The sequence below is a fragment of the Lactuca saligna genome, chromosome 9, assembly GCF_052625555.1.
Source record: "Lactuca saligna cultivar CGN05327 chromosome 9, ASM5262555v1, whole genome shotgun sequence".
Classification (NCBI taxonomy): domain Eukaryota; kingdom Viridiplantae; phylum Streptophyta; class Magnoliopsida; order Asterales; family Asteraceae; genus Lactuca; species Lactuca saligna.
In genome coordinates this window covers 30,910,135-30,924,023 of record NC_136425.1, presented here as the reverse complement: position 1 = coordinate 30,924,023, position 13,889 = coordinate 30,910,135, and the positions used below count along the sequence as shown (strand labels likewise).

General features: G+C 33.5%; 1 protein-coding gene across 1 annotated transcript; it reads right to left on the bottom strand.

The window, feature by feature from the left end:
* Positions 1 to 440: 440 nt before the first annotated feature.
* On the bottom strand, positions 441 to 11,816 carry LOC145017419 (protein DETOXIFICATION 53-like). The gene is made up of 2 exons (XM_078975452.1): positions 11,581 to 11,816; positions 441 to 2,013 (listed from the first exon to the last, which is right to left on the bottom strand). The coding sequence occupies exons 1-2, from the start codon at positions 11,740 to 11,742 to the stop codon at positions 616 to 618; spliced, it is 1,560 nt and encodes a 519-aa protein (XP_078831578.1). The 5' UTR covers positions 11,743 to 11,816; the 3' UTR covers positions 441 to 615.
* Between the last annotated feature and the right edge of the window lie 2,073 nt (positions 11,817 to 13,889).

Sequence of the window (13,889 nt, the reverse complement as noted above, 5' to 3'; positions counted from 1 at the left end):
TAATCAAAGAAGGTTATCTACGATAGCTTTTAGCGGCGACGTTAGGGTTTTAGCGGCGACAAGTGTGTATTAGCGGTGACAACCCTGGAGGAAAAAGTGAGCGCCTTTTTTTCTCATTTCCCACTGTTGGATAAAAGCAGATCGGACGGACATTATTCATTTGACGGGATTGATACTGTATAAGCATTAGCGGTGACAACCACTATTAACGATGATATGTAACGCGTCAATTACGTGTTGCTGCTAATAGTGGTTGTCGCCACTAAAGGCGTCGCCGCTAATGCTCCCCTTTCTGTAGTGAGGTGCGGTCCGTAGCAAATATTTTACATCTTAAAAAACAAACACCATCTAAATGATATTAATTATTATCTTGTAAATAACTTAACCTATTCAACAAACAATCCTACAATGTTAAATTATATTATTGCATAATTGCCTGAATTTCCTATAACAAGAGTAATTGACAAGCCTTTACATTCTACAAAAGAAAAGGAAGAATGGGTGACCAAAAGAATGAATCAATAAAAAAATGATATTCACTTTTGATATGAGCCCTATGATGACTACGTAATTAATATACTTTTTGGTGGTGAAAGATCATGAAGCAAATTATCGTCAAGGCACAAGTTCATTTAGTTCAGTATCATCATCTTTATTCATAGCAAAAGTCAGTTCTTCTGCTCTTTTCGCTTGATCTCTCCAGTCGGTTTTCACCAACGTGTACACCATTAATGATACACAGGCTGCCTGTGATGCAACCAGCCCTAGCCATAATCCTCGATAACCTACCTTCAAAACAAAAGCCAGAACGATTGACAATGGAAGCCCTATCAAGTAGAATGCTGCCATATTTATCCGAACCCCCACTTTAGGTCTGGCTGAACCTGTTAATGCACCACAAGCAGCTGTCTGTGGAGAGTTACCCACCTCCGCTAAGCCTGTTACTGGCAAGGCCGAGGAAAGCAATGCAAGGACCTGGTCTTCATTAGTGTATAATTTTCCAAGAACATTTCTTAAAGCAATAGATGATCCAAAGACTACAAGCCCATATATGAAGGCAATGGAGATCCCGATGATTGCAGCACGTTGAGCACGAGCTGGGTGGCCTGCACCCAGCTCGTGCCCAACACGTTGAGATATGCTGAGGCTCAAAGAAAATGGAATCACATAGATGGCGCCTGTGGTTTGCATGATGATTCCGGTAGCTGCTACACAAGATTGAGGATTATCTAGCAACCCACTGAGGAAAAGAATGATCTCGTACAACCACCACTCCAAACAGACCGAAAACATACTAGGTATAGCCAAGCTCAACAATGGCCCCCAACCCTTGAAGATTGAGAATAAACTGGTCTTACTACTAGCAACCCAAGGCTTAATCGCAACTTTGGACATGAAGATATAGATCAACAATCCGATATTCATGTTATATGTGAAGCAAGTTGATGCCATAGCTATACCTTTCACTCCTAAATTTAAGTAACTAATCAGGAAGTAGTTAATAGGGAGATGCAAGATGGTGGAACAAGTCGCAACAATGGTGGCAGGTGAGTTCAACCCTTGTGCACGTAGAAGAGACCGTAGTGGTTGGAGGTGGGCTAGAGCTGGGAGCTCGGGGAGCGAGAATGTTAAGTACATGGCTGCCACCTTGGTGATCACGCGGTCTTGACCAAGCCTATGGAACACAGGCTCCACGTTTAGCCATAGGAGGGTGACGGGAACAGATGTAAGCAAGAGAAGAATGAAGGTTTTGATGTACATTTGGCTTAGGACAGAGAACCTTTTCGCACCAAAGGCTTGAAAGCAAATTGGATCCATACCCATGCATAAACCTTTCATGATTGAGAGACCTGTGACATTCGCAAAGCCGATGGCTAGAGCACCTCCTGCTAGTTCAGTTTTACCCATGTGGCTTAAGAATAGCATGGAGATTATGGACTTTGAAAACACAAGGAAAGTGGTTGTTGCTACTGGACAAGCTGCCTTCCCAAGCAATCTTACCTCTTCTACCACCTATATGCATGAATCACGCATTGAAAGTTAGATAACAAGTCGTTTAACTTTAAATCTATCCATGAAATGAAATGTCATACTTGTTATCTTATAAAATAATAACAATAAACTATATATAGGTCAATAATATATATATATATATATATATATATATATATATATATATATATATATATATATATATATATATATATATATATATATATATATATATATATATATATATATATATATATATATATATAACAAATTTACTTTGTAGAAGAGTAACCAATCATTAATTAAACTATATATTTAATGTACTCGGTACATCATATATTGCTTATTTTCGAAATGCAAGGGAGTGGTGTAGTCTTGTCACATAGCTTTCATCTCATTTTTGTCACGCTACTTATTATTATTTTTTGTCATTTAGAAGATATGTTTTGTAGTGTTTTTTAAATAGAAAAAATCAAATACAAAATGATTTTTGATTGGGTGGCCAAAAAATCAATGTGTGTTGACCAGACTATGAGAAAATGATTATTGAGGGTAACTACTTGTTGCGTTTGTTTTCATTTGGCCTCTTTCCTTTTTTTGTACTCAATATACCATCGAACTTGTTTGTGTTCACCATAACCTTTTTGATCGGCTTTTGACTTGTGATAGTCGGTCAAAGGGTTATGGTGAATACAAACAACAAGTTCGATGATATTGAGTACAAAAAAGGAAAGTGACCAAATGAGAACAAATGCAACAGTTGGTTATGCTCCTGATTCATTATTTATTTACTCATTTACAACAAATCTCACGTCATCTCATGTTGATATTAATGATTTTATGAGATATATTATTGCTTCTCTTCAAAACATAACACACGAAAGAACATTATCCATACATATACAACTTTATAATGCACTTGAATATTTATTAGGGGAATCTTGACTAAGCAGGTGTATTTCATGACTACATTTACATTTTCAATCAAATGATTTATCGTATCATGGATTCTAGACAAGTCTACAAATGAGTGGAATCACAAGTGTTGTGATTTTTAAGTTTACCTAGCTTTAAAATTGAATTCATGAGATAAGATACAACATCAATATGTACAATATCATGCAACTTTTGCAGACACATAACCATAATATACCTTGATGTAAACGTTTATCGAGTAGAATCATAAGTGTTGTGATTTTTGAGTTTACCTAGCTTTAAGATTGAATTCATGAGATAAGATACAACATCAATATGTACAATATCATGTAGCTTTTGCAGACACATCACCATAATATACATTGATGTAAACGTTTATGCTGATAAATATACCTCTCATACCCAATGATATCCTTTTGCAGAGAGGTGTTGAAAACTAACCATAGTAACGACCGCATTTCTAGGCTAGGCATTATTGTTGATGTAATAGTCTAGGTTAACCTTTGTAACTCTTTTTGAACTAATGAAGATGAATTATTTGAGTATTATGTGAATTATATGAATTATGTGCTTATTTAATTGTTTATAAAGATATAATTAATTTAAGGATAAAATAAGCGTCAATATTTTAAGTGTGTGATAAACCCGATATTTTTACATAAAGTTGTAGTGGTCGAAACAAGGATTCCGAAGATATAAAGAACGCCGAAATCCGAGTTATAACGAAGAAATTATGATCTGTCGAAGTTTCGCGACAGAACCGGTACGCCGTCGAATATCGTAAAACATGAAATTAAGATAGAGAGATATCTAGCCTTAGTGATCTAAACGAAAGTTGTAGAGTTCGTTAAACAGAGAGTGTGCATAAAAAACTCCCAAATCTGACTTCGTATGAGGAAGTTATGATTTTTCCGAAGTTTCGACTTAGCAGTATGCAGCCCGAATCCTTGATTTGAGATCGAGTGATTTTTAGCCGAAACAATCTAAATGAGAATCGAATATCTCATCGATAGTAGTGAAACGATAAAAAGATAGGCAAAAACAGACGTCATATGAAGAAGTTATGAATTTATAACAGAGTTTTCCTGTCCCGACCTACTAAAAATAATATAAAAGTAATATATTTATAATATATTAAAAATAAAGTCAAAATTAGCCAACATAGTCTAAACGAAAGTTATAGAGCATATTCTCACCCACACGTAGATATAAAGAAAGTTGAAAACGGAGTTCGTATGCGAAAGTTATGAATTTCTGAAGTTCGGGGCGCGAAACCCCAAAACTATCAGCCACCACGATGTGGCAGGAGCTCTGGAGTCTGTCAGAACCACTTGCCATGACGCATGCAGTGATGACCTAGGCACCATGATGTGGCAAAGGCAAATTTTACCCTATAAATAGATTTGAAGGGTCATCCGAGTTTGGTTGCTCAAATTCTCTCTTCTCACTCATATTACCTCGATTTACGTGCAAAGAAGTACCCCCGAAGCCCCAGTATCATCCTGAGACCCGAAGCAAGTCCCGAAGCGCGAAGATCCTGCGAAGAAAAGAGTTTCCGAGCCGAAGCTCTGCCCACAAGAAGCCCGATGATGGAAGTGAACCCAGTTTCACCGAAGAATAATACATCTACAAGTCGTAGTGCTGTCTGATCATCTTCTGATCATGTGAGTGTGTAGTCACTTTCTTCTAACGCATAATTAAGAAGTATTTTATACGAAATACGTTTTATGTGTATATTTTGTTGTTATATGTGTGAATGTATATTCACTTTCTTTTATCTCATAGATATGATTTATTCTCTATGAAATACGTGTTATGTGTATGTGCCTCATATGTTGTTTGGAATATGTATTGAATGAGAATGCTATACAGGTTTTAAACTATGCATAAAAATATATTTTTTATCTATTAATATACTGGGTAGAACATAGGTAGATAGTTGATGTGTGATAAACAGATGAGAGGCCTCGATGTTGTTTTTGATTCAGTCATCTAGTGGAGTTTAGATGATGACCACAGACTTTCTAGACAGTCCTGTGGAATGCTAGCAGGCCCGCCACATGTAGGTGTTAATGAAGTTGGGTGTTCATTCGATGTACTTCATCCCCCTCATGGTTGCCTTATTTGACTTATATTGCTGCGAAACCCCCGAATGCATGTGTTGTAGCCCCGATGTAATATTCTAAGACTAGGTCCCTTGTGTTAGTTGTTTTAGAGACGTAAAGTGAGAATAATGAGAATGGGTAATTGGGTTATTGTTGGTTGGTGGAATTAAATATAATTATTTATTGTGGGTTGAAAATCCTATATAACCCACTCAGTTTCTTTGTATTACAGGTAGTGGTGCTAGAGCATAAGTTGGATGACTTGTCAAGTTATTTTTGGATTATAGACCGGTCGTTATATTTAACTGTTGTAAGGTCTGTATTGAAATGTTTATGCTTTTGGTTTGTTTATCGGAACATGACATCCCGAGTATTGTAATATAATGAAAAATACATTTCTTTAAGAAATGCTTTGGTAAATCTTATTTTTATCATATTTTGTTTTGGGAACAAATTCCGCAACTCTTTTAATCAAAGGATTACTCTGAAATTATTTTAAAAACATAAATTAAACCGGTCTTTTCTGGCTGTGATTTTGGGGATGTTACACATAACATAGACCATGTTTTAACGTAATTACCCATCTGAAACGCTCTTCATATACGTTATGGCCAAAGAAGGTTGCAGTCTTTGATAATTTTTCACTTTAATTCCATTTAACTTTTCAGGGAAAATGACTAAGGAGGGTAACCAATTGTTGAGTTTGTTCTCATTTGACCCCTTTCCTTTTTTTGTACTCAATATACCATCAAACTTGTTGTTTGTGTTCACCATAACCCTTTGACCAACTATCACAGCTCACAAGCCGGTCAAAAGGGTTATGGTGAACACAAACAACAAATTCGATGGTATATTAAGTATAAAAAAAAGGAAAGGGATCAAATGAAAACAAACGCAACAGTTAGTTACCCTCACTAGTCATTTTCCGCAGACTATTGCAATTATGTATAACCTAAGGATATGGTTAATTAATGTTTTGGTCACCATGGGTTGTACTCTCCATCATTTTTAGTCCATGTTTTGAAATTCTAACAAGGATAGTTCCCGTGATTTCAAAATACATCATGATTGGTCCTTTCGGTTGTTACAATCTTTTCTCATCTAAGAACAATTGGTCCTTTTAGTTGTTCTCCATCAACCTCAGGAGAAATGACAAGTTTACATTCTTAATCATATTAATATTACTTTATATGCTTTTTTTAATATTGCTTCTACTCTACTAAGTACTCTTATAACCGACACCCTTTCTTGCTCTTTTGTTTCTACTAGTAAATTATGGAAGGCCATATTGGAGTCCATCATCTTCACATTTTTTATTCTATTTTAAGCTACAAAAAATAAGTGATCCCATTCAATAAGTTTTCTTCTTTCTGTTTTGTCATTTTTTTTGGGTTTAGAATCGCAGTAAAGGAGGGGTTATCTTTAAATGGTTAGATTGGTGTTATAACCCTCTTCTAGAATTTTTTTACCGCATCCCACCCAACCTCCTTAAACTGTTATCTACCACCACCACCACCTAATAGTGTCAGCTACTACCACTACCTTCAAATTTATGATCTAAAATTAAAATCAATTCTAAAATCCCTAAAAAATCAAAACAAAAGTCAATATTTTAACAAAATCAAGATCCAATACAAAAATTTTCATTCATTTAACAAAAATTCAAGAAAACCACGAGAAAGATAGAAAACATGAACTAAAATTAAACACATATAAAACTGAAAACCTAAATGAAAACCATATGTAGGGCATTTCTAGAATCAATACAATAAGGCAGCAAAAGGAGGGAGGGCATAAATGGTGGTTGCAGTCGGTCTTGAAGTGTCGATGTGATGGAAGCATTTGGTATTGAAGCTCGATCTTCAACAACATTATGATGGCAAGTTGGCTACTTGTTAAAGCAAGACATGGTGTGTGGTTTTAAATATAAAAGGAAGAAGGAAAGTGATTATCCAGGGGGGTGAGGAGGATTAGAAGGTCAGCTGGTCATGGGGTGGAGAACAAGGGAGATGTGGTGGAAAAAGTGAGGCAAAGGAGATAACATGGGAGATGAGGCGTTGGAGCTGACGACATTAGGTGGTGTAACGTATAAGAGGTTAGGGCATCTACAACGCACTGAACTCTATAGAGTTCAATGGATTGCCACATCATCTTTCTACAATCCATACAACTCTATATTTTTTCTACAATGCATTGAACTCAACAAAATTCAATAGAATGTTACAAAATATAATTTATAATAAAAATTTAAGAAATAAAAATTTTCCTTTTTCCCATTGAACTCCAATGAATGTCGCACCTCATAATGGTAGAGTTTCATCTATTGAATGAAACATAGACTTGTCACTTCACTCAACTCTCTCATTGAACTCGTCATTGTGGATGCTCTTAATGTGAACGATGAGGGCTACTAGATTTATGGTTTTTTATTTTTATTTGTAGCACAACTAACACACGCATATATATTGTATTCCAAAACTATATCTTTTGCCCCTAATTCACAAACATGAATTAAATCCTCAACATATGGTTGATTGCCACTTTTCCACAACAGGTACAACTACCTAGGCTAGAAGGTCTTTGGCTTTGTTTTAGTTTTCACACAATTTTCAGAAATAGTTCCTAAAATATATATGTTTTATATAATTTCGTCTAAGGGAAAAAGTATTTTTCATATTGGACTTAATGATGTCTAATGATGTTAGGATGGTGGTTTTGGTTTTAGGAAGAGGGATCGGGGTTGACTGGGGGAAGCTTTGGATGGTTGCTTAGGAAAGAACAGAAAAGAGGGAAGAAATAGGATATCTATCTCGATGGGTGTGGAGAGTTAAAGGGAAAAATGAAAATAGACTTTGATGAAGGGAATAAAATGGATAGAGAAGTAGGAACACCGCTCCGTCAATCGGTACACACAATATGTGGTTGGAGACTAGAGAAGTTGAATGATAGATTGATAGCAACCACCATATCCTTATCCAATTGGACCAATAATGTTGTATTTTGCAATGTTTTAAAAACCGGTTTTTTAGTTGAATCGGTATGGTGACTGGTTCCCGGTTCGGCCGCCGGGTAAACCGCTTTCTATATTTTTCATGTTTTTTTCTATTTTCCTACACATACATACGTATAGAATTATAAATTTGATGTTTACAAGTTCAAACATTAAAAATACACATAAAAATAAGTTGTAGATGAATCAAAATACATTAAAATAACATATAACCATAAGTTTTAGTGTTTTACATCAATCCATATACGTCAAAAAGAAAATAAAATATAATGCCGAAACGAAATATAGTTATTAATGAATACAAACACATCAAAAGAATTTATAACATTTACCATATGTTTTTATTTAGGAAAAACTAAATAGATTTGAAAAAAATCACCAAAGTTTATTATACAAATAGTTATTTTTCATATGTTTTTATTTGGTTTAACCGGTTCAAAGTTTGTTATGTAAATGGTTCTTTTTCATATGTTTTTATTTGGTTTAACCGGTTTATTTTGACCGGTTCAATCGGTTTTTTTTTTTTTTTTTTTTTTTTTTTAAATAGACCGGTTCAATTCGGTTCAGAAATCAATGTAAAACCGGTGATATTTGAACCACTCACTACAGGGAAAAAGGCCATTACCGGTGACAAAAGTCGCCGGTAAAAGTCCCAAAAGTCGCCGGTAATACTAATAGCGGCGACGCGTCGCCGGTACTGCCTCGTCGCTATTGATCAGTTTGTCGCCGCTAATGATAATAGTCGTCGCTATTAGTATGTCGCCGCTAATGACTATTGTCGCCGCTAATAATATTGTCGTCGGTAATGACAGATGTCGCCGGTAAAAGGGTCGCCGACAAAAGTGTCGCCGGTAATGAGTTCTGTCGCCGGTAATAGCGGCGACACCTTTAGCGGCGACAACAGGGGCTTTACCGGCGACAATGAGTAATAGTGGCGACAAACTGGAGGGAAGGGTACCGCGTCATTTTTAGCGGACTATTAGCAGCGACTTTTTTTAACCTTTAGCGGCGACATCTGTGTCGCCAGTATTAGGTTAGACAGGATAAGGCACCCCACCCGTTGGATTGGATATCTCATCGAACGGTTGAGATGCAATAGAGGGGGAAAGTGCGGATTCGGGTGACAACCCTTTAGCGACGACACTATTACCGGCGACAAGGGGCTTTACTGATGATTTTATCTAAAATCGCCGGTAAAGCCTCTTGTCGCCGGTAATAGTATCGCCGCTAAATAGTATATTTCTTGTAGTGACTTTCTCTCCCGATTTTCAATCCAACCGGTTCGACCGACCGGTTCAAACCGGTTTTTAAAACATTGGTATTTTGTAAGCACGATGAACACCCATAACAATTTTTTAAATTTTGGGTGATTGTGCCAACCATAGGACCAAAATTATAATTTATCATTGTATTTTTGTATTTACAACAAGAAATATGGTTTTTCATCCATCAATGATTACATGTCTAACGATAACTTAATTAAATAGATTATCTTTTCTATCTGTAGTTATGGTACCATTCAATTGCGCATGCATTAATTTACTTGATCAAGATGTTCAAAAGGTCACAATCACCTTATAATAATAGCATGTGATTTTGAAGGTGATGGCAATGACATTGGGTTCAACATATTGTGAACTTTTGATGATCAAACACATGAGCATCAGAACTTTTAGAAAACAAACTTTAAAAGTACAATTCCAACTCAAGTGGACAAAATATATATCAGTTCCAAGTAGGAGTTTGGCCGATTTCACATGGCCCACCTTTGAAAAACAGTTCGTGCATCGGTTGATTATCTTAATTATGATTCTTATAACTTTTTTATTGTATTAATATTCTTTTTTTTTTTTGTATAATTAACTGATTATTTTGGATTTGGAATGTTGTATATGATGTTAGTTTTTTTAGCTTCGAGATGGCTTTGGGTTTGCTTGTGAATTAGATCTATGAAGATAGTTGAAACTAATTATAGAAACTTTGATATAGTTTATCTTAATTATTTTCATATATATATATATATATATATATATATATATATATATATATATATATATATATATATATATATATATAAAAGATGATTTGTATACAATAATTTTTTTTCATACATAACAATTGATGTTTTAAAATGTTACACTGTATAACTCAATAATGCATATTCTGTAGAGGAACATTTATGTACAATCACTTTCCTATATATATATATATATATATATATATATATATATATATATATATATATATATATATATATATATATATATATATATTGATCACTATTAGAAAAAGATAATGTAATAAGATTTGGCATAATTGATTCAAAAACGTATAGCAAACTTTCTGTAATGAAAACGTATTTCTAAAGCACCAATTAGTAGTTCGGAATAAAAGAAAGTAAATGACATTTATTATTTTTAACTTTATTGATGTGATGGTTCTTACTAAATGAGTATGACATACGTAGAGCATTCAACTAACGAATATCTAAAATGAGTTTGGCAAAATAACCATTGATGTCAAATAAATGGAAAGTGTATCTGAAATACCAAATATTTTTCATTATTAATTAAAATTAGAATTTAAAACATCTAAATTACTAAATAAAAATATTTACCACTTGAATCTAAATCACATGCATCCACATAAATTCAAATCCCTGATTCAACGTTGCATGTATTATCTTTATGTATTTTGAGAAATTAAATATCTTTTTATTTTTTGTTTCTATTATCTTTCTATCTAATATTTTAAATGATCATAATTATGATTAAATTTAATTTAAATTTGATTGTGATATTAAATTTGTACATTTGGTAGAAAGAAAAATCTGAATAAAAAATACAAGACTATTTAATTTCTCTGTTTTTATTATCATTTCAAGGATATCGATACATTGTTTAGTATACTAAAAAATTAAAGCCGTTATATTTGTAATGTATATTTATTACTAAGAATCCATCATTTCATAAAACTCAAACACTGATTTTATATAAGACTTAAGTATAATTAACAACTCAAAATAGGGGCTCTTTGTAAAAAAAATCAATTATGTGATCAAATAAAGTTAGTTAAAGACACTTAAGATTTTTTTTAATTATATACCTTTTTTTTTTTTTTTCTAAATGCTTATAAATTTATAGGTTTTATAGTTTTTCATAATTTAATATTTTTTTATTCTTTGACTTTGTTAACTACAAATAAAAATTGTTTCTTATTTAATATAATATGAAATAGAATGTTAAAAGTTTAATTATATTGGAGATCAGATTCATCTTAAAAGTTTAATTATAGTAGTAGAGATATGTTAATGGTTTTGGATTTTTGGTATGTCCATAATGGCGTTCAAAAAAAATACCAAACATTTATCGAAAAAACTACGTACTTTAAAAATAGAAATCTTTAGAAATAATGCTATTGGTCAAAACCGAGAGAGAGAGAGAGAGAGAGAGAGAGAGAGAGAGAGAGAGAGAGAGAGAGAGAGAGAGAGAGAGAGAGAGAGAGAGAGAGAGAGAGAGAGAGAGAGAGAGAGAGGACCTTATTTACAGGTATACGTCGGAGAAGACCATGAAAAAACTGAACTTCTGTGTTGCCATTTGCATTGTTGTTAACAAACTCCTTATTTTCAATCTGTTGATGCTCGTTTATAATGATATTCGCAGCATCCCCGTGAGCTCCTCCTCGAGATGCATCCATCATGCACACAGGCCCCACTCTGCAGACACATAAACTCACAGAGAGAGAGAGAGAGAGAGAGAGAGAGAGAGAGAGAGAGAGAGAGAGAGAGAGAGAGAGAGAGAGAGAGAGAGAGAGAGAGAGAGAGAGAGAGAGAGAGAGAGAGAGAGAGAGAGAGAGAGAGAGAGAACCAAAGGAGGTTTTATAGCTACTTTGTTACAGTAAACGATGGGGAAAACAATTCTTTTTTCAGTGCATTTTAAGAAAATTATTCCTTCTGAATCATGGCCGGGCTGTTTGTACTTGTGTATAACTGTTAAAAAATCTTATCCTCCTCAAATATCAAGGTATATTCTCTAGAAAATAGACGAAATATATATTAACCTTAATATCTTCAAAGCAGCTGTTCTTTGGACGTGTTCTAAGTAAAGTACAGCTTATTCTTCATCGGTAAGCACATATTCATTCGCCATAAACTATATATATATATATATATATATATATATATATATATATATATATATATATATATATATATACATAGAGAGAGAGAGAGAGAGAGAGAAAGAGAGAAGAAAAAGAAAAAGCGTTTGTAAATATTTATATACAGAAATTTATTTCTGTTCCCTTTTCAGGGCATATATATATATAGTTGATGCATATTTCTTTTGGCAAATGTGTCAATTAGTTAATTGTATTTTGGACAGAAGCATATATTGATTTCACCTTTTTATATGCAAATAGTTGGATATGAGTTTATTCAGTTACTAGAGAAGGAGAATGAGAGAGAAAATATAATTAGAAGCTGCATTTGAGATGATAACTTAAATGAAGCTTTAGTTGGTGGCTCAAATACGCCATGTGTATATATAATCGTTTAAATAAGGTAAGAGTACTTGAGTCATTCAAACAGGTAAAATTGGTAATTAACTCACATATGAAAATGACGCGATTAAATTACATCAAAGTGAGGTTACCTATATGAAATTTATACGACTAAAAACATTAGATGCAAGAACTCAAATTATTCGTGCTTACAATTCCTTCCATTATTCATATATCATAAATGACTTGTAGGCTTATAGAGACTTTGGTTGAACACCTTTTGTATTTCACATCATACCTTGTCGCATGCACATGCAACATCTAAGGATTATCCACATTTTGAGACATGTTTGCATTTGTTCCTTATAAAAGATTCGACAATGAACCCATCTCAAATTTGAATTTCTGACGAAAATAATTATCGCTGCAACATATATACAAAATGTTTCTGGTTTTGAGTCGAGATCCTATATGTATGGCCTCTGATTTAGCATAAAAAGATAAACGCCAAAAATTCCACAATCCTTTCAATATGTTAACAGCTCCATAAATTGGAGTATCAGAGAACTCATCTAACGTATACGCTACATGCAGCTTAAATTGGACGTATCCAGGTCCCGATAGTAGAAACCTTTAGGACATAAGGTTGTTTTATGGTTTTAAGTGTCGTTTCTGCGGTCTTCTTTCTTCTTAATGTGTGGGGCTAAGTTTGCTTTAGAAAAACTAGTGGACCCCTCAATGTAGGGGATACGTTTTTTTATATGCATTAACGTATATGTACAAAGGATTTTTTTTAAATAAACTACACATGGGTATACGTATACCCCTGTCTATCGTTTTGGACATGAAGATTCTTTGATAGAACACCTATTTCGTTATTTAAGGTGATTTTACAATCTTTATCTATTCTGGCCACCATACATTTTTCTCTCTGTTATTATTATTATTCTTATTTTTCATTTTAGCTTTGTCCCACTTTCTGTTTGTTTTCTCAAAAATTACACGTGATAATAAAATATTACGACATCAGTTTAAACAATGGACACACATTTTGATTGGCTTTTCATAAAAATATATAAGTTTTTCCTTACGGTTTTTTTTTTATTATATAGTGTTTGGATACTTGTTTGGGAGAAAATATTGAAAACCTATTTGCATAAACTTCTTTTTTGTTTAGAATAAAAGAAAGTAGAATGTTATATGAAACAAACAAGATTCTAAAAAACTCGTAATGGCTCCAATGCTTGTACATACCACCAAGTTTTACCAAAATTTCGCCTTAACATATATATATGTGTAAAAAAAATAATAGGTGAAAATACATAAAAATATTAATTATATACAAA

Bases quoted from the DNA above. Each gene is read 5' to 3' on its own strand.
- LOC145017419 (XM_078975452.1), bottom strand. From the start codon at position 11,742: ATGATGGATGCATCTCGAGGAGGAGCTCACGGGGATGCTGCGAATATC. The intron at 2,014-11,580 runs GTCCTCTCTCTC...TCATGCATATAG, and splicing joins GACGTATACCTGTAAATAAG to GTGGTAGAAGAGGTAAGATT.